At 43.3% G+C, this 19,847-nt stretch overlaps 1 protein-coding gene across 2 annotated transcripts in view; it reads right to left on the bottom strand.

Annotated features, from left to right (window-relative positions):
- fras1 (Fraser extracellular matrix complex subunit 1) overlaps positions 1-18,426 on the bottom strand; it is a 359,498-nt gene extending 341,072 nt beyond the window's left edge. For both annotated transcript variants that reach the window (XM_082961570.1, XM_082961571.1), the window contains exons 1-2: positions 17,848-18,426; positions 13,323-13,354 (exon numbers count right to left, since the gene is read on the bottom strand). In XM_082961570.1, coding sequence (XP_082817696.1) covers positions 13,323-13,354; positions 17,848-17,917 — 102 coding nt within the window. In that variant the 5' untranslated portion in view covers positions 17,918-18,426. The remainder of the gene's footprint in view (positions 1-13,322; positions 13,355-17,847) is intronic.
- Between the last annotated feature and the right edge of the window lie 1,421 nt (positions 18,427-19,847).

Genomic DNA, 19,847 nt, shown 5'->3' with positions numbered 1-19,847 from the left:
CTCCCCTCTATCCCTCTCTCTCTCTTGTCCTCTCTCTTCTCTCTATCCCTCTCTCTCCCCTCCTTCCCTCTCTCTCTCTTGTCCTCTCTCTTCTCTCTATCCCTCTCTCTCCCCTCTTTCCCTCTCTCTCCCCTCTATCCCTCTCTCTCTCCGGCAGTCCATGTCTTCTCTCCAAGGTAGGGTTGCAAAGCTACAAGTAATTTACAAAATGTACCAGAATCTTCAGTAATTTTGGTAATTAACAGAAAATCTATTGCATTATATTGTAATGTATTAAACTTTAAAAAAGTAATAATATACAGTATTCATTTATTTTACACTCAACAAAAATATAAACGCAAAGTGTAAAGTGTTGGTCCCCATGAACTGAAATAAAAGATCCCAGAAATGCTCCATAGGCACAAAAAGCTTATTTCTCTAAAATGTTGTTGACAAATTTGTTTACGTCCCTCTCAGTGAGCATTTCTCCTTTGCCAAGATAATCCATCCACCTGACAGGTGTGGCATATCAAGAAGTTGATTAAACAGCATGATCATTACACAGGTGCACCTTGTGCTGGGGACAATAAAGGGCCGCTGGAAAATGTGCAGTTTTGTCACACAAAACAATGTCACGGTTTTGAGGGAGCAATATTGGCATGCTGACTGCAGGAATGTCCACCAAAGCTGTTGCCAGAGAATTTTATGTAAATCTCTGTACTATAAGCCACCTCCAACGCCAGACATGTTTGGGATGCTCTGGATCAACGTATACGACAGCATGTTCCAGTTCCTGCCAATATCCAGAAACGTTGCACAGCCATTGAAGAGGGGTCTGACAACATTCCACAGGCCACAATCAACAGCCTGATCAACTCTATGTGAAGGAGATGTGTCGCGCTGCATGAGACAAATGGTGGTCACACCAGATACTGACTGGTTCTCTGATCCACACCCCTACTTTGTCTAAGGTATCTGTGACCAACAGATGCATATCTGTATTCCCAGTCATGTGAAATCTATAGATTAGGGCCTAATTAATTGACTTATATAAACTGTAACTTAGTAAAATCTTTGAAATTGTTGCATGTTGTGTTTATATTTTCGTCCAGTGTACATGTGTCCATATTGTCCATGAGTTTCTAGTAAAAAAAATACATATGGTTCAAGAGAAAATAGCCTAATTAATGAAAAAAAGCATTTAATCAACAATGGCATTCAATTACCTCTGCAACTCGTCCAGCTATTGACTTTTTTCACAACTGCAAGCAGTTTGATGCAAAAACATTGTCAACAAATACATATTGACATAGCAAAATAACTAAGTGTGTTTATATATATATATATATTAACACACTATATATATATATATATATATAAAGGATGTTTTATGCTGAAACCCTCATAATAAATACCAAAGCTATTCACTGATGGGTTATATTTAGGATAATGTTTTACAGCTTTGTCATTATATTTTTCATCTTATTTAATTATTCCATATATTTTACACGTGATAAGGCCACACAGAGGGACAGAGATAATTACAGACACCTGTGATAGTCTGAAGTAACCAAAAGGGCTACTAGACGTATTGTGATAGATTACATATAAATCCTTGAAAGACAATTCTGGGAGTTTACTGGTAAACTTTGAAACTTCCCAGTAATATATCCTCCCTTTGAAAGGTTACTCCAGGGCACATGAAGGTCTGATAGGGCTTTTCCTCTGATCACATGGGGGTTAGGGCATTGAGCCCCGGGACTGCCCCAGCCTGAAACATCAGTCACTGGTGCTGCCACACACACACGCACACACACACACACACACACACACACACACACACACACACACACACACACACACACACACACACACACACACACACACACACACACACACACACACACACACACACACGGCGACCCCACTGCCGCCACACAAACGACTTATCTCCAGCAGGGCTCCAGTATTAATCCAGTCAGTTGCCTTTCATATCCAGATTCTCCTCAGCTCAGCTCTGTGACAGTCCGATCCTATTAACTCTTAACGTCATTCTCAACGTCACCATGTCCATGTCTATGGATTTCCTCTAAATGTTCATTTCAACTAGCTGAAAGTTATACTTAAGCATCAAAGGCCAGTAGGGGAACAATGTCGCTAGATATGTATTTCCATGCTTAGGATGTTCCTCCTGGCGTAACAGTATGACTTATGCAGCCGGCTTAAACATATGAATATCTTAAAAGTTACTTTCTTGTGAAAATCTCACTTTTATAAGTTCATATTGTGTTAACTTATACCCCAAAATAATTTTGTTGACCAGTCTTATGTATTTGTGGCAAAAGGATAAATTGGAGAAAAAACACTTTAAAAAAAAACAACTACAACAGTTCCTTTTTTCAAAATTCTCCAGTGGGGAAAAGGATCCCTCATGAGACTTGGGAAGACACGAGCTTACGGGACACAAGCAAGCTAGCAAACCAAGCAATTCACAGCTAGCGTTAGCAAAAAAAGGACAACGCCTATGCAACAACAATATCTCCAGTGACTTCTATTTCAAATGATGTGGTTTGTAAGAGTTGGCCGGCCTGTGGGCTGTTTAGAAGCAGTTAACATGCTAATGTTAGCTAGCTAGCCAACAAGACAGCAAGTCGAAGTAGATCCTCCACACAACAACAATATCGCCATTCCCTACTATTTTAAATACTTTGGATTATAGCTAAACGTTTTATGTCAAGAGGAATCCTAATTAGCTGTTATTGACTGATATAGGTAGCAGTAGTAGCTAGCTAGCTTCACGACTAGCTTGTTAGGTAGCTAACAACAAAAATATCAGGATTATAGTGACAAAGCACCCTAGTAGTCCCATCACCTAGTAGTCCCAATCTAATCCATCCATAATATTTGACTTGGTGATGCGTGGATTGACTGATAACCCACAGTCCATGCAGTTATATCAATGGGGCGGGCGGGTTTAGGGTCATGAAATATTGTGTGGATGAAAGGCGGGTGGGTGGCGGGCAGGTGATAAAGAGAAAATAATGAATTAAAAAATCAATGAATTAATAATTATTGTGCAATTCATATCTATAGAAACCATACATACAACCATACATGCATACATATCCATACATGTATAGGAACTATACATTGAGGTTTTTCTTTCCTTATTTTTACCTGCCATTAGTGCGTAAGCCTAAGCTTTAGGGCCTAACAGCACGTGCGCCAAATACACACCAATCGCCAAATGCTTTTGGGAACTTGGGCTGATAAAGTAAACATCGATCCACTGAGGCAAAAAGGACTATGTCGGAGTTGAATTCAATAAGAGAAAAGCTGTGAAATGGAGAGTTAAAAATAAGTCTGGGAGTTAGTAGTTGTTGTCATAGAGACTACAGTCTGGGGGTTAGTAGTTGTTGTCATAGAGACTACAGTCTGGGGGTTAGTAGTTGTCATAGAGACTACAGTCTGGGGGTTAGTAGTTGTTGTCATAGAGACTACAGTCTGGGGGTTAGTAGTTGTTGTCATAGAGACTACAGTCTGGGGGTTAGTAGTTGTTGTCATAGAGACTACAATCTGGGGGTTAGTAGTTGTTGTCATAGAGACTACAGTCTGGGGGTTAGTAGTTGTTGTCATAGAGACTACAGTCTGGGGGTTAGTAGTTGTCATAGAGACTACAGTCTGGGGGTTAGTAGTTGTTGTCATAGAGACTACAGTCTGGGGGTTAGTAGTTGTTGACATAGAGACTACAGCCTGGGGGTTAGTAGTTGTTGTCATAGAGACTACAGTCTGGGGGTTAGTAGTTGTTGTCATAGAGACTACAGTCTGGGGGTTAGTAGTTGTTGTCATAGAGACTACAGTCTGGGGGTTAGTAGTTGTCATAGAGACTACAGTCTGGGGGTTAGTAGTTGTTGTCATAGAGACTACAGTCTGGGGGTTAGTAGTTGTTGTCATAGAGACTACAGTCTGGGGGTTAGTAGTTGTCATAGAGACTACAGTCTGGGGGTTAGTAGTTGTTGTCATAGAGACTACAGTCTGGGGGTTAGTAGTTGTCATAGAGACTACAGTCTGGGGGTTAGTAGTTGTTGTCATAGAGACTACAGTCTGGGGGTTAGTAGTTGTTGTCATAGAGACTACAGTCTGAGGGTTAGGCTTAGCTCTGGTAAACAAAAGTTCATAGGGCATTTGGTTACCATGGTTACTTAACTATGTATATGCATTCTTCAGTGACTAGTACAACTACAAATAACCTACTGAAGCATATCGATAACACAGTGTTAGGCAATCGATTCTATACGTCAAAGACATGTTCATCTCTCAATGTCTCAATGTCTCTATTTACGGAATATATCGCATTGCATACCATGCAACAAACTCCAACACACACACACACACACACACACACACACACTGCACCCACCTTATATGACATCATCAACATGCCAAGCAAAGATTTCAACGTCTTTCTTATGAAGTAGCCTACAGATCACCCTCTCTTAAATAAACTTGGTGACCCTGGGTTTAGGCTCCATATTGGGGTTGTACTTATCTGAATCAGAGACGTGTAGGGGGGCTGCCTTAATAGACATCCACGCCATCGGCGCCCGGGGAACAATGGGGTTAACTGCCTTGCTCAGGGGCAGAAGGACAGATTTTTACCTTGTCAGATCTGGGATTCGATCCAGCAACCTTTTGGTTACTGGCCCACCAGGCTGCCTGTCGCCCCATATTGCAATACAAACCATGCAACAAACGCAAGCACAGATACACTACCGGTCAAAAGTTTTAGAACACCTACTCATTCAAAGGTTTTTCTTTATTTTTACTATTTTCTACATTGTAGAATAATAGTGAAGACATCAACACTATGAAATAACACATATGGAATCATGTATTAACCAAAAAAGTGTTAAACAAATCAAAATATATTTCATATTTGAGATTCTTCAAATAGCTACCCTTTTGCCTTGATGACAGCTTTGCACACTCTTGGCATTCTCTCAAACAGCTTTACCTGGAAGGCTTTTCTAACAGTCTTGAAGGAGTTCCCATATATGCTGAGCTCCTGTTGGCTGCTTCTCCTTCACTCTGCGGCCCAACTCATCACAAACCATCTCAATTTGGTTGAGGTTGGGTGATTGTGGAGACCAGGTCATCTGATGCAGCACTCCATCACTCTCCTTCTTGGGAACTCCTTCAAGACTGTTGGAAAAGCATTCCTCATGAAGCTGGTCGAGAGAATGCCAAGAGTGTACAAAGCTGTCATCAAGGCAAAGGGTGGCTATTTGAAGAATCTCAAATATAAAATATATTTTGATTTGTTTAACACTTTTTTGGTTACTACATGATTCCATATGTGTTATTTCAAAGTTTTGATGTCTTCACTATTATTCTACAATGTAGAAAATAGTACAAATAAAGAAAAAGCATTTAATGAGTAGGTGTTGTAAAACTTTTGACCAGTAGTGTACAGTCAGACCTTTCCCTGACATCACCAACACATCAAGAAAAAAGATCTCCGTTTTCTTTTGTACAGCAGCCTACAGCTCTTCTGCTCTTGATTCATTGGTGTCCCTTCCCTGCCTGCTGTTATCGATGGTTCTATTCTTAAAGTGCCCTACATTTGGACCCCTTACAGGGAGGATGACTTGCAATGCCAGGAATGCCTGCTCTGAGGCACTAGTGATATATTTGGACTTGCATGGTGCTGGCTGTCTCCGTGTTGCTGTGAAGTAAACTTTACAGTACAGTACGTCAGTATGTCAGGCCAGTACAGCGCGTCAGGGGTCACTTCTACTGACTTATTTACACCACTGTGTAGGATATGTCACCCATGAGAGTGCAGCTTCTTCAGACCAGGAAGGAATCTAAAATATGCCTCATGTAATATGCCTAACTCCTTGTGAGATTGGTAGACCTAATTCAGAGCAGAGTACTCCTTGTGAGATTGGTAGGCCTAATTCAGAGCAGAGTACTCCTTGTGAGATTGGTAGGCCTAATTCAGAGCAGAGTACTCCTTGTGAGATTGGTAGGCCTAATTCAGAGCAGAGTACTCCTTGTGAGATTGGTAGGCCTAATTCAGAGCAGAGTACTCCTTGTGAGATTGGTAGGCCTAATTCAGAGCAGAGTACTCCTTGTGAGAGTGGTAGGCCTAATTCAGAGCAGAGTACTCCTTGTGAGATTGGTAGGCCTAATTCAGAGCAGAGTACTCCTTGTGAAAGTGGTAGGTAAAGTACACGCAGGTTGTCGTTTACTGTCATGAATCTTGCCCTGGGAAGTTTAGTTTTTGTGTATTTTACATTTGGTTTGGTACACTAGCTTCAAACAGCTGAAAATAAAATATTTTTAGTTATGGAAAATATATTTCACAGCGATTTAGATAGTACAATGAATCTCTACACTATACGTGCTTGTTTTTGTTACATGAACTGAAATTAGGGGAACTATTAGAATGTTTGCAACCAGGAAATGATGGAGCGATTTCTGCATAGTGCATTTTAAAGGTTTGTTTGAGCAGTGCTTAGCCACATCAAGCTGCCAAGGAACCTGAAACACAGCACAGTGAAACACACACATACTCCTACCTCAAAACACAACCCCTGTACGTCTTTGTTCTCTGGTTATTTTGATGTGCAAATGCCTTGACCGGAGACTTCAACAAAACTCTTTGAGTTTCTCAGGGCTTCCATTAGGATGCGCTTCCACTTTAATCTGTGTGTGTGTGTGTTGTTTTCTTCCGGTAGTACCCAGGTCCAATTCCAGGTGTTAAGCTAGTTCTCCTCTTTGAACTCCAGAAGGGCCTCTTCCTGACTGTGTTAGAACATGCTCAGGCATACCAGCTACACCAGTCCCCACCCCCCTTTCCTCTCGTTACTCATTCCCCTTCTCCTCATCTCCCCCCCAACCTCTCCTACTCATCCTTCCTCCTGTCCTCCTCTCCCACGTCCCACCCTTCAACCACTACCTCCACCTCCCTCTCTCCACCTCTCCTTCCTCACTGAAGTGAACTGAAAATTATACAATGGATGATCTGTGCCCCAACTGCAGTGTTCTTAGAGCTTATATGAGGGGAGAGCAAGAGAGAAAGAAAGAGATAGAAAGGAGAGAGAGAGAGAGAGAGTGAGACAGACAGACAGACAGACAGACAGACAGACAGACAGACAGACAGACAGACAGACAGACAGACAGACAGACAGACAGACAGACAGACAGACAGACAGACAGACAGACAGACAGACAGACAGACAGACAGAGACAGCGAGAGAGAGACAGAGAGAGAGAGAGAGAGACAGAGAGACAGTTAACTCTAACCTTACTGTAATTATGTTGATAACACAGCGGTGCAAGCAGTATTAAACCTGTGTGCCTGGGAACCACAATTCTACCCCTGAGAACTGTGTTTAACTGTGTTTTAAGAGAGATGAACAGTTGTTTCAGGGGGAGAAAAGGAAGGTCACTAAAGTAACAACTGTGTCTGTAATAATGACATGGCTTGTTTCCTCAGAAGGTATTCAGGACATACAGAAGAACACACCTTCTCTACACCTTCTCTACACCTGCCCTTAACTTCTCTACACCTGCTCTTAACTTCTCTATACCTTCTCTACACCTTCTCTACACCTGCTCTTAACTTCTCCACACCTTCTCTACACCTGCTCTTAACTTCTCTACACCTTCTCTACACCTGCTCTTAACTTCTCTACACCTTCTCTACACCTGCTCTTAACTTCTCTACACCTTCTCTACACCTGCTCTTAAGTTCTCTACACCTTCTCTACACCTGCTCTTAACTTCTCTACACCTTCTCTACACCTTCTCTACACCTGCCCTTAACTTCTCTACACCTGCTCTTAACTTCTCTACACCTTCTCTACACCTTCTCTACAACTTCTCTACACCTGCTCTTAACTTCTCTACACCTTCTCTACACCTGCTCTTAACTTCTCTACACCTTCTCTACACCTGCTCTTAACTTCTCTACACCTTCTCTACACCTGCTCTTAACTTGTCTACACCTTTTCTACACCTGCTCTTAACTTGTCTACACCTTCTCTACACCTGCTCTTAACTTCTCTACACCTTCTCTACACCTGCTCTTAACTTCTCTACACCTTCTCTACACCTACTCTTAACTTCTCTACACCTTCTCTACACCTGCTCTTAACTTCTCTACACCTTCTCTACACCTGCTCTTAACTTCTCTACACCTTCTCTACAACTACTCTTAACTTCTCTACAGCTTCACTACAGATGCTCTTAATAACCTCTTGCGGATCCGCCCATTTTTGTCCATTTTAGCCAAAAATGACATACCCAAATCTATCTGCCTGTAGCTCAGGACCTGAAGCAAGGATATGCATATTCTTGATACCATTTGAAAGGAAACACTTTGAAGTTTGTGGAAATGTGAAATGAATGTAGGAGAATATAACACATTAGATATTGTAAAAGATAATGCAAAGAAAAAAAAACATTTTTATTTTATTTTATATGCTCTTAACTTCTCTACACCATCTCTTAACTTCTCTACACCATCTCTTAACTTCTCTACACCATCTCTTAACTTCTCTACACCATCTCTTAACTTCTCTACACCATCTCTTAACTTCTCTACACCATCTCTTAACTTCTCTACACCATCTCTTAACTTCTCTACACCATCTCTTAACTTCTCTACACCATCTCTTAACTTCTCTACACCATCTCTTAACTTCTCTACACCTGCTCTTAACTTCTCTACACCATCTCTTAACTTCTCTACACCATCTCTTAACTTCTCTACACCATCTCTTAACTTCTCTACACCATCTATTAACTTCTCTACACCATCTCTTAACTTCTCTACACCTGCTCTTAACTTCTCTACACCATCTCTTAACTTCTCTACACCATCTCTTAACTTCTCTACACCATCTCTTAACTTCTCTACACCATCTCTTAACTTCTCTACACCATCTCTTAACTTCTCTACACCATCTCTTAACTTCTCTGCACCATCTCTTAACTTCTCTACACCATCTCTTAACTTCTCTACACCATCTCTTAACTTCTCTACACCATCTCTTAACTTCTCTACACCATCTCTTAACTTCTCTACACCATCTCTTAACTTCTCTACACCATCTCTTAACTTCTCTACACCATCTCTTAACTTCTCTACACCATCTCTTAACTTCTCTACACCATCTCTTAACTTCTCTACACCATCTATTAACTTCTCTACACCATCTCTTAACTTCTCTACACCATCTCTTAACTTCTCTACACCATCTCTTAACTTCTCTACACCATCTCTTAACTTCTCTACACCATCTATTAACTTCTCTACACCATCTCTTAACTTCTTTACACCTGCTCTTAACTTCTCTACACCATCTCTTAACTTCTCTACACCATCTCTTAACTTCTCTACACCATCTCTTAACTTCTCTACACCATCTCTTAACTTCTCTACACCATCTATTAACTTCTCTACACCATCTCTTAACTTCTCTACACCATCTATTAACTTCTCTACACCATCTCTTAACTTCTCTACACCATCTCTTAACTTCTCTACACCATCTCTTAACTTCTCTACACCATCTATTAACTTCTCTACACCATCTCTTAACTTCTCTACACCATCTCTTAACTTCTCTACACCATCTATTAACTTCTCTACACCATCTCTTAACTTCTCTACACCATCTATTAACTTCTCTACACCATCTCTTAACTTCTCTACACCTGCTCTTAACTTCTCTACACCATCTCTTAACTTCTCTACACCATCTCTTAACTTCTCTACACCATCTCTTAACTTCTCTACACCATCTCTTAACTTCTCTACACCATCTCTTAACTTCTCTACACCATCTCTTAACTTCTCTGCACCATCTCTTAACTTCTCTACACCATCTCTTAACTTCTCTACACCATCTCTTAACTTCTCTACACCATCTCTTAACTTCTCTACACCATCTCTTAACTTCTCTACACCATCTCTTAACTTCTCTACACCATCTCTTAACTTCTCTACACCATCTCTTAACTTCTCTACACCATCTCTTAACTTCTCTACACCATCTCTTAACTTCTCTACACCATCTATTAACTTCTCTACACCATCTCTTAACTTCTCTACACCATCTCTTAACTTCTCTACACCATCTCTTAACTTCTCTACACCATCTCTTAACTTCTCTACACCATCTATTAACTTCTCTACACCATCTCTTAACTTCTTTACACCTGCTCTTAACTTCTCTACACCATCTCTTAACTTCTCTACACCATCTCTTAACTTCTCTACACCATCTCTTAACTTCTCTACACCATCTCTTAACTTCTCTACACCATCTATTAACTTCTCTACACCATCTCTTAACTTCTCTACACCATCTATTAACTTCTCTACACCATCTCTTAACTTCTCTACACCATCTCTTAACTTCTCTACACCATCTCTTAACTTCTCTACACCATCTATTAACTTCTCTACACCATCTCTTAACTTCTCTACACCATCTCTTAACTTCTCTACACCATCTATTAACTTCTCTACACCATCTCTTAACTTCTCTACACCATCTCTTAACTTCTCTACACCATCTCTTAACTTCTCTACACCATCTATTAACTTCTCTACACCATCTATTAACTTCTCTACACCATCTCTTAACTTCTCTACACCATCTATTAACTTCTCTACACCATCTCTTAACTTCTCTACACCATCTATTAACTTCTCTACACCATCTATTAACTTCTCTACACCATCTATTAACTTCTCTACACCATCTATTAACTTCTCTACACCTGCTCTTAACTTCTCACACAAGCAGGGCTCCTGCCTTTCACTGCCAAGTAAGAAGTTGTGTTTTTCCTTTCTTTGATGGGGTCTGAAACTTGAAACAAAGAGCCTATACATCTATGGACAGACCCAGACCAGCCCTGGACAGACCCAGACCAGCCTTGGACAGACCCAGACCAGCCCTGGACAGACCCAGACCAGCCTTGGACAGACCCAGACCAGCCTTGGACAGACCCAGACCAGCCTTGGACAGACCCAGACCAGCCCTGGACAGACCCAGACCAGCCTTGGACAGACCCAGACCAGCCTTGGACAGACCCAGATCAGCCCTGGACAGACCCAGATCAGCCTTGGACAGACCCAGACCAGCCCTGGACAGACCCAGACCAGCCCTGGACAGACCCAGATCAGCCTTGGACAGACCCAGACCAGCCTTGGACAGACCCAGAACAGCCTTGGTCTATTTATGAACATGAATGATGTTTTGGTCAGAAAAATACATTTGAATGAGTTTGGATTGCTTCATACAACTAGTGAGTCATGGGAGTAAGATGTAAATACACTCAACATAAATAGCAAGAATGACAAAGCACATACAGAATGAAAGAGAGGTAAGAGCAACCAATCAATACAAACCATCCCTAGATGAGATATTGAACAAAATGAAAAGCATGGCTATTAGTTTGTAGGCATTGCAGAGTTCTAACTTCAAAAAATAATACCAGACTCTCTCTCTCTCTCTCTCTCTCTCTCTCTCTCTCTCTCTCAACTTTACAAGTGCATGACCTTCTCCTACAGTCCTCACAGACATCCGTACAGCTTTCTCCATAAGTAGGAGTCGGAGACAAGCAACCATTACCAAGACAACAGGATCTAGTCTCCTGTGTCCCAAAACGGCACCATATTCTCTACGCAGTGCACTACCGTTGACCAGAGTCCCTATGCGTGTATTATGGAGGGAAGAGGGTGTCATAGAGACACAGCCAAACAGGATCTAGTCGTCATATCATCCTCCCTGTTATTATTCACAATGTCATCAGCAGCAACGACTGACTGATGAGGAGCATCTACTCAGCTACATGTCCGAATGCGTCTTCAAATAGCACCCTATTCCCTATGTAGTGCACTACTACAGACCAGAGCCCTATTCCCTATATAGTGCACTACTACAGACCAGAGCCCTATTCCCTATGTAGTGCACTACTACAGACCAGAGCCCTATTCCCTATGTAGTGTACTACTTTAGACCAGAGCCCTATTCCCTATATGTAGGGCACTACTATAGATCAGAGCCCTATTCCCTATTTAGTGCACTACTTTAGACCAGAGCCCTATTCTCTATGTAGTGCACTACTTTAGACCAGAGCCCTATTCCCTATATAGTGCACTACTACAGACCAGAGCCCTATTCCCTATGTAGTGCACTACTATAGACCAGAGCCCTATTCCCTATATAGTGCACTACTTTAGACCAGAGCCCTATTTCCTATGTAGTGCACTACTATAGACCAGAGCCCTATTCCCTATGTAGTGCACTACTTTAGACCAGAGCCCTATTCCCTATATAGAGCACTACTTTAGACCAGAGCCCTATTCCCTATATAGTGCACTACTACAGACCAGAGCCCTATTCCCTATATACCAGAGCCCTATTCCCTATATAGTGCACTACTACAGACCAGAGCCCTATTCCCTATATAGTGCACTACTTTAGACCAGAGCCCTATTCCCTATATATAGTGCACCACTATAGACCAGAGCCCTATTCCCTATGGCCCCTGGTCAAAAGAAGTGCACTACATTGGGAATAGGGTGCCATTTGGGACATACAACAGAACCCGTGAAACAATCTCCAGTGATATTGTAAAGACCCGGGTCATCTTCACTGTAACTCTGCTTCAGAAACACCACCTTCATCATGTGTTCCTACATAAGTTACAGTACACTGAGTGTACAAAACATTAGGAACACCTTAATATTGAGTTGCAACCCCCCTCTTTTTGCCCTTCGTCAGGGGCATGGACTCTACAAGTTGTCGAAAAGCGTTCCACAGGGATGCTTGACCATGTTGACTCCAGTGCTTCCCACGGCTGTGTCAAGTTGACTGGATGTCCTTTTGGGTGGTGGAACATTCTTGATACACACAGGAAACGGTTCAGGGTGAAAAACCCAGCAGCGTTGCAGTTCTTGACACAAATAGATGCACCTGGCACCTACTACCATACCCTGTTCAAAGGCACTTGTTTGTTCTGTCTTGCCCATTCTCTGAATGGCACACAATCCATGTCTCAATCCATGTCTCAATTGTCTCAAGGTTTAAAAATCCTTCTTTAACCTGTCTCCTTCCCTTCATCTACACTGATTGAAGTGGATTTAACAGGTGACATCAATAAGGGATCACAGCTTTCACCTGGATTCACCTGGTCAGTGTATGTCATGGAAAGAGCAGGTGTTCTTAATGTTTTATAGACTCAGTGAACAGTAGTTGTGTAAATAAATATGACAGCGGAAGAAGAAGGTAGGAAGGAATGATGAAAGGTGCACTTACCGCGAACAGAGATCCCTGATAGAGACATGCTCCTGTGGGTGAAGAGGACGAGGAGGAGGAGGAAGAGGGGAGAACACAACAGCGTTAAGAGCGAGTTCAAAAGGTACAATACAATATTTTTGAAGTATGCACTTAAAGCCTTATACCTACATAAATATTGCACCACGACCTAGGTAAGAGTAGGTAAAGAAGCTACACGTCATTTTATGTGTGTGTGAGACGTGTGTCCATCTGAACCAGTACATGGTCTTACTCGACTTGTACAGTAGCCTGTAGCCATTACATAAGGAAGCTGAAAATGTAAACAACAGAGTGGCAATGATTCTCCTTTGGAAGTCTAAACATAGAGAAAATGAACTAGCAGTGATCACACGTTTCAATACATCTGGGACTTGGGGGGGTGACAAAAGGTCTGGGTGAATCTAGTACTGGGAAAGGGTCACCGTGAGAGTTGAACAGACTTCACACCCAAAACAACACCACAACAGAAGTGAAATGGATGTGAACAACTGTGGTGTAGTCTGCTGTACATGTGACGTGACCGACCAGGTGCCCAACCCAGGTCTGGGTGCCACAAGATAGTTAGCCATCTGAGCTAAAACCTAGGTAGTGCAAGGCTTCAGGTCCACAAGACCTTTCAGACTACTTTATCTACCTCAGCACCATCTGAGACCACTGTCCCCGTGAGACCACTGTCCTCTGAGACCACTGTCCTCTGAGACCACTGTCCCCCTGAGACCACTGTCCCCCTGAGACCACTGTCCTCTGAGACCACTGTCCCCCTGAGACCAATGTCCTCTGAGACCACTGTCCCCCTGAGACCACTGTCCTCTGAGACCACTGTCCTCTGAGACCACTGTCCCCCTGAGACCACTGTCCCCCTGAGACCACTGTCCTCTGAGACCACTGTCCCCGCGAGACCACTGTCCCCCTGAGACCACTGTCCCCCTGAGACCACTGTCCTCTGAGACCACTGTCCCCGCGAGACCACTGTCCTCTGAGACCACTGTCCTCTGAGACCACTGTCCCCCTGAGACCACTGTCCCCCTGAGACCACTGTCCTCTGAGACTACTGTCCTCTGAGACCACTGTCCCCCTGAGACCACTGTCCTCTGAGACCACTGTCCCCCTGAGACCACTGTCCCCTGAGACCACTGTCCCCCTGAGACCACTGTCCTCTGAGACCACTCTCACCCTGAGACCACTGTCCCCCTGAGACCACTGTCCCCCTGAGACCACTGTCCTCTGAGACCACTGTCCCCGTGAGACCACTGTCCTCTGAGACCACTGTCCCCCTGAGACCACTGTCCCCTGAGACCACTGTCCTCTGAGACCACTGTCCCCCTGAGACCACTGTCCCCCTGAGACCACTGTCCTCTGAGACCACTGTCCCCCTGAGACCACTGTCCTCTGAGACCACTGTCCCCGCGAGACCACTGTCCTCTGAGACCACTGTCCTCTGAGACCACTGTCCCCCTGAGACCACTGTCCCCCTGAGACCACTGTCCTCTGAGACTACTGTCCCCTGAGACCACTGTCCCCCTGAGACCACTGTCCTCTGAGACCACTGTCCCCCTGAGACCACTGTCCTCTGAGACCACTGTCCCCGCGAGACCACTGTCCTCTGAGACCACTGTCCTCTGAGACCACTGTCCCCCTGAGACCACTGTCCCCCTGAGACCACTGTCCTCTGAGACTACTGTCCTCTGAGACCACTGTCCCCCTGAGACCACTGTCCTCTGAGACCACTGTCCCCCTGAGACCACTGTCCTCTGAGACCACTCTCACCCTGAGACCACTGTCCCCCTGAGACCACTGTCCCCCTGAGACCACTGTCCTCTGAGACCACTGTCCCCGTGAGACCACTGTCCTCTGAGACCACTGTCCCCCTGAGACCACTGTCCCCTGAGACCACTGTCCTCTGAGACCACTGTCCCCCTGAGACCACTGTCCCCCTGAGACCACTGTCCTCTGAGACCACTGTCCCCCTGAGACCACTGTCCTCTGAGACCACTGTCCTCTGAGACCACTGTCCCCCAGAGACCACTGTCCTCTGAGACCACTGTCCTCTGAGACCACTGTCCTCTGAGACAGCTGTCCTCTGAGACCACTGTCATCTGAGACCACTGTCCACTGAGACCACTGTCCCCCTGAGACCACTGTCCCCCTGAGACCACTGTCCTCTGAGACCACTGTACTCTGAGACCACTGTCCCCCTGAGACCACTGTCCTCTGAGACCACTGTCCCCCTGAGACCACTGTCCCCCTGAGACCACTGTCCTCTGAGACCACTGTCCTCTGAGACCACTGTCCTCTGAGACAGCTGTCTACATCATTCAAATGGAAACTCAGGATTGACTGGGTGATTTTATTTTTATATAATTTATTTATTTCACCTTTATTTAACCAGGTAGGCTAGTTGAGAACAAGTTCTCATTTGCACCTGCGACCTGGCCAAGATAAAGCAAAGCAGTGCGACACAAACAACAACACAGAGTTACACTTGGAATAAACAAACATACAGTCAATAATACAATAGAAAAAGTCTATATATACAGTGTGTGCAAATGAGGTAGGATAAGGGAGGTAAGGCAATAAATAGGCCATAGTGGCAATATAATTACAATTTAGCAATTAGACACTGAAGTGATAGATGTGCAGAAGATGAATGTGCAAGTATAGATTCTGGGGTGCAAAGGAGCAAAATAAATAAAATAAATAACAGTATGGGGATGAGGTAGTTGGATGGGCTATTTACAGATGGGCTATGTACAGGTGCAGTGATCTGTGAGCTGCTCTGACAGCTGGTGCTTAAAGCTAGTGAGGGAGATATGAGTCTCCAGCTTCAGTGATTTTTGCAGTTCGTTCCAGTCATTGGCAGCAGAGAACTGGAAGGAAAAGCGGCCAAAGCAGGAATTGGCTATGGGGGTGACCAGTGAGATATACCTGCTTGAGTGAGTGCTACGGGTGGGTGCTGCTATGGTGACCAATGAGCTGAGATAAGGCGGGGCTTTACCATAGCAAAGACTTATAGATGACCTGGAGCCTGTGGGTTTGGCGACGATAGATGACAGGTCGCAGTGGTGGGTAGTATATGGAGCTTTGGTGACAAAACGGATGGCACTGTGATAGACTGCATCCAATTTGCTAAGTAGAGTGTTGGAGGCTATTTTGTAAATGACAAAATATATTTATTTTTTTTACTAAATTTTAATACTGGCTATGATTATACTTCCACTTGGCCTGTGCAGTTTATGTACTTTAAGAGCTGAGCATGATCTCTGTAGATCTTTTTAGTTATTGTATTATAAGACATCATAAAGCCTTATACATGCTTATAACAGGTAATATGCCATTATACCTGCAGGCTGTCAGTAAAGTGTTATACCCACAGGGTTTTCTCATATCCTTCAGTGAATGAATGTCCAGCAGTCCCCTATGGGAGAGAGCACCAGATCCACAGCTAAACTTTGCCTTACACTCCTGCAGAGACTCTTATGGAAAGATTATACAAACAGATAGGGTAGCTCTGCTTCTAGCTCCTAAACAACTTTGCAGTATATATAAAAAAAACATTATTACATTATTAGCCCAGGACATTTTTTATGTTATTACATACAGCATTCTAATATTTTATATATTCCTTAATTCCATTATTTTACTTTTAGGTTTGTGTGTATTGTGTTTATTGTTGTGTATTGTTAGACATTACTGCACTGTTGGAGCTAGAAACACAAGCATGTCGCTACACCTGCAATAACATCTGCTAAATATGTGTATGTGACCAAAAACATTAATTTGATTTGATTTACTGTGGCCCAACATTTCAATGTCAGATGCATGGAGAGGGAAGTTGGCCTATCAGGATATATAATACAAAGCTTCCTCATTTATTTAACTTAACAGTGATATAATATGTATGTTTCCATGCCATCGGAGTTGACTGGGATGAGGTAAAACCTTAGCCTAGGGTTATTACTATATTTAGGTTACAGTAAAACAAGTACATGTGTGTGAGTGACTGTGAGGCATTTGATCAATTCAATCTCAGTTAGAGGCAGATTACAGATGACAGATTTACCTGGCTGGTTGGGATTATATTCTGTCTGGACATTAATAATAAATCAGACAAATGGGACATTTCTTTACACACAGACAAAGATAGGAAAGGAGCCAGCTGGTTTATGTGACTATTAGAGTGGTGCATTCCCCTGTAATAACATGGAATATCCAAATATGTGCATATAGCCTATTCTTAAAAGTCATAATGTCTTGAGTTGTATTTCTGTTTTAGAATGTCACAATGAAGTTTCCCTTAACCAGATAGGATGTTTGACGCAGAAAATATATATTTAGAACCTAAACAGTCAAATATACTGTCTATGTTTGCAACTCAACCTTTTGCAATATATTAATATATATATATGAATAATATACAAGCCTAACCGTTTTATACAGATATTATTTCCATAATCGATAAATAAATGGTTAATTCACGTGATTGAATAAGAGCCTAAATACCCACCATGTACTTCTGAAGTGGCGGTGAGAAGAATTCCAGTCAAAGCGGCTACGAGGATCCATTGTAAAGCCATAGTCACCGCATACAAGGCATTCAATCCAATGGGGCAGAACTTAAATGCAGAATCTTTCTAGTTCAAAACTAATCGATTCTCAGATATCATTATTGATTTTCCGATGTTACAGATAAACGACAACACTGCGTAAAGCCAGCCAGAGAATGTTTGACTGGTCTGGAGAATAGTTCAGAAGTTACACGTAAAGACAGCAGGTAGGAACGGGGACCCCCTCTCTCTCTATCTCTCTCACTCACTCTGAAAAACGCTGCAGGTCTGGACTCCAGAGCGAAGGAATGCAGTCCCAACTGTTCGCGATCGGCGAAACTTCAAGACAAAAACGCAGGTGTCATCGACCGTAGATTTAAAAGCTGTACAGCATGACGACGTATGAAAATCCGTTTCCAACCCGTATAATTATAGACTAAAATACGCTCGCTCACTTGCAATGGTCGCGCTGTGCAAGAACTGAGGCGACGATATAAAGTGCCCTGCTATGCAGCGTTTCTTCTCCCTCTCTCTCTCCAAGCACACTCCAACCCGTAGGACGTCCCCCAGCACTCCACCAGGACGATTGAACGCAGTCTAGGGATAGAAACGTATGATGTGCGGTCTGCTCACAATGAATAAAAGATAGGGCTTTCCTATGCAACAACAGCTATTTTACATCTTTCTCATTCCTCTAATCATGCTTGAACAGGCCCAATATGCTAACAGATTTTTCGGGCCCATGTGCTACCAGGTTGTTATGGGTTCCGTTTGAACGGCCCAATATGCTACCAGGTTGTTATGAGTTCCGTTTGAACGGCCCAATGTGCTACCAGGTTGTTATGGGTTCCGTTTGAACGGCCCAATATGCTACCAGGTTGTTATTGGTTCGGTCTGAACAGGCCCAACAATATTCTACCAGGTTGTTATGGGTTCGGTCTGAACAGGCCCAACAATATGCTATCAGGTTGTTATGGGTTCGGTCTGAACAGGCCCAACAATATTCTACCAGGTAGTTATGGGTTCGGTCTGAACAGGCCCAACAATATTCTACCAGGTAGTTATGGGTTCGGTCTGAACAGGCCCAACAATATGCTACCAGGTTGTTATGGGTTCGGTCTGAACAGGCCCAACAATATTCTACCAGGTAGTTGAGGGTTCGGTCTGAACAGGCCCAACAATATGCTACCAGGTTGTTATGGGTTCGGTCTGAACAGGCCCAACAATATTCTACCAGGTAGTTATGGGTTCGGTCTGAACAGGCCCAACAATATTCTACCAGGTTGTTATGGGTTCGGTCTGAACAGGCCCAACAATATGCTATCAGGTTGTTATGGGTTCGGTCTGAACAGGCCCAACAATATGCTACCAGGTTGTTATGGGTTCGGTCTGAACAGGCCCAACAATATTCTACCAGGTTGTTATGGGTTCGGTCTGAACAGGCCCAACAATATGCTACCAGGTTGTTATGGGTTCGGTCTGAACAGGCCCAACAATATTCTACCAGGTAGTTATGGGTTCGGTCTGAACAGGCCCAACAATATTCTACCAGGTAGTTATGGGTTCGGTCTGAACAGGCCCAACAATATGCTACCAGGTTGTTATGGGTTCGGTCTGAACAGGCCCAACAATATTCTACCAGGTAGTTATGGGTTCGGTCTGAACAGGCCCAACAATATTCTACCAGGTAGTTATGGGTTCGGTCTGAACAGGCCCAACAATATGCTACCAGGTTGTTATGGGTTCGGTCTGAACAGGCCCAACAATATTCTACCAGGTAGTTATGGGTTCGGTCTGAACAGGCCCAACAATATTCTACCAGGTAGTTGAGGGTTCGGTCTGAACAGGCCCAACAATATGCTATCAGGTTGTTATGGGTTCGGTCTGAACAGGCCCAACAATATTCTACCAGGTAGTTATGGGTTCGGTCTGAACAGGCCCAACAATATTCTACCAGGTA

Source organism: Salmo salar, chromosome 15 (genome assembly GCF_965601325.2).
Source record: "Salmo salar chromosome 15, fSalSal1, whole genome shotgun sequence".
Lineage (NCBI taxonomy): Eukaryota > Metazoa > Chordata > Actinopteri > Salmoniformes > Salmonidae > Salmo > Salmo salar.
The sequence above is the reverse complement of the archived record's forward strand: the minus strand, read 5'-3'. Positions and strand labels throughout refer to the sequence as shown.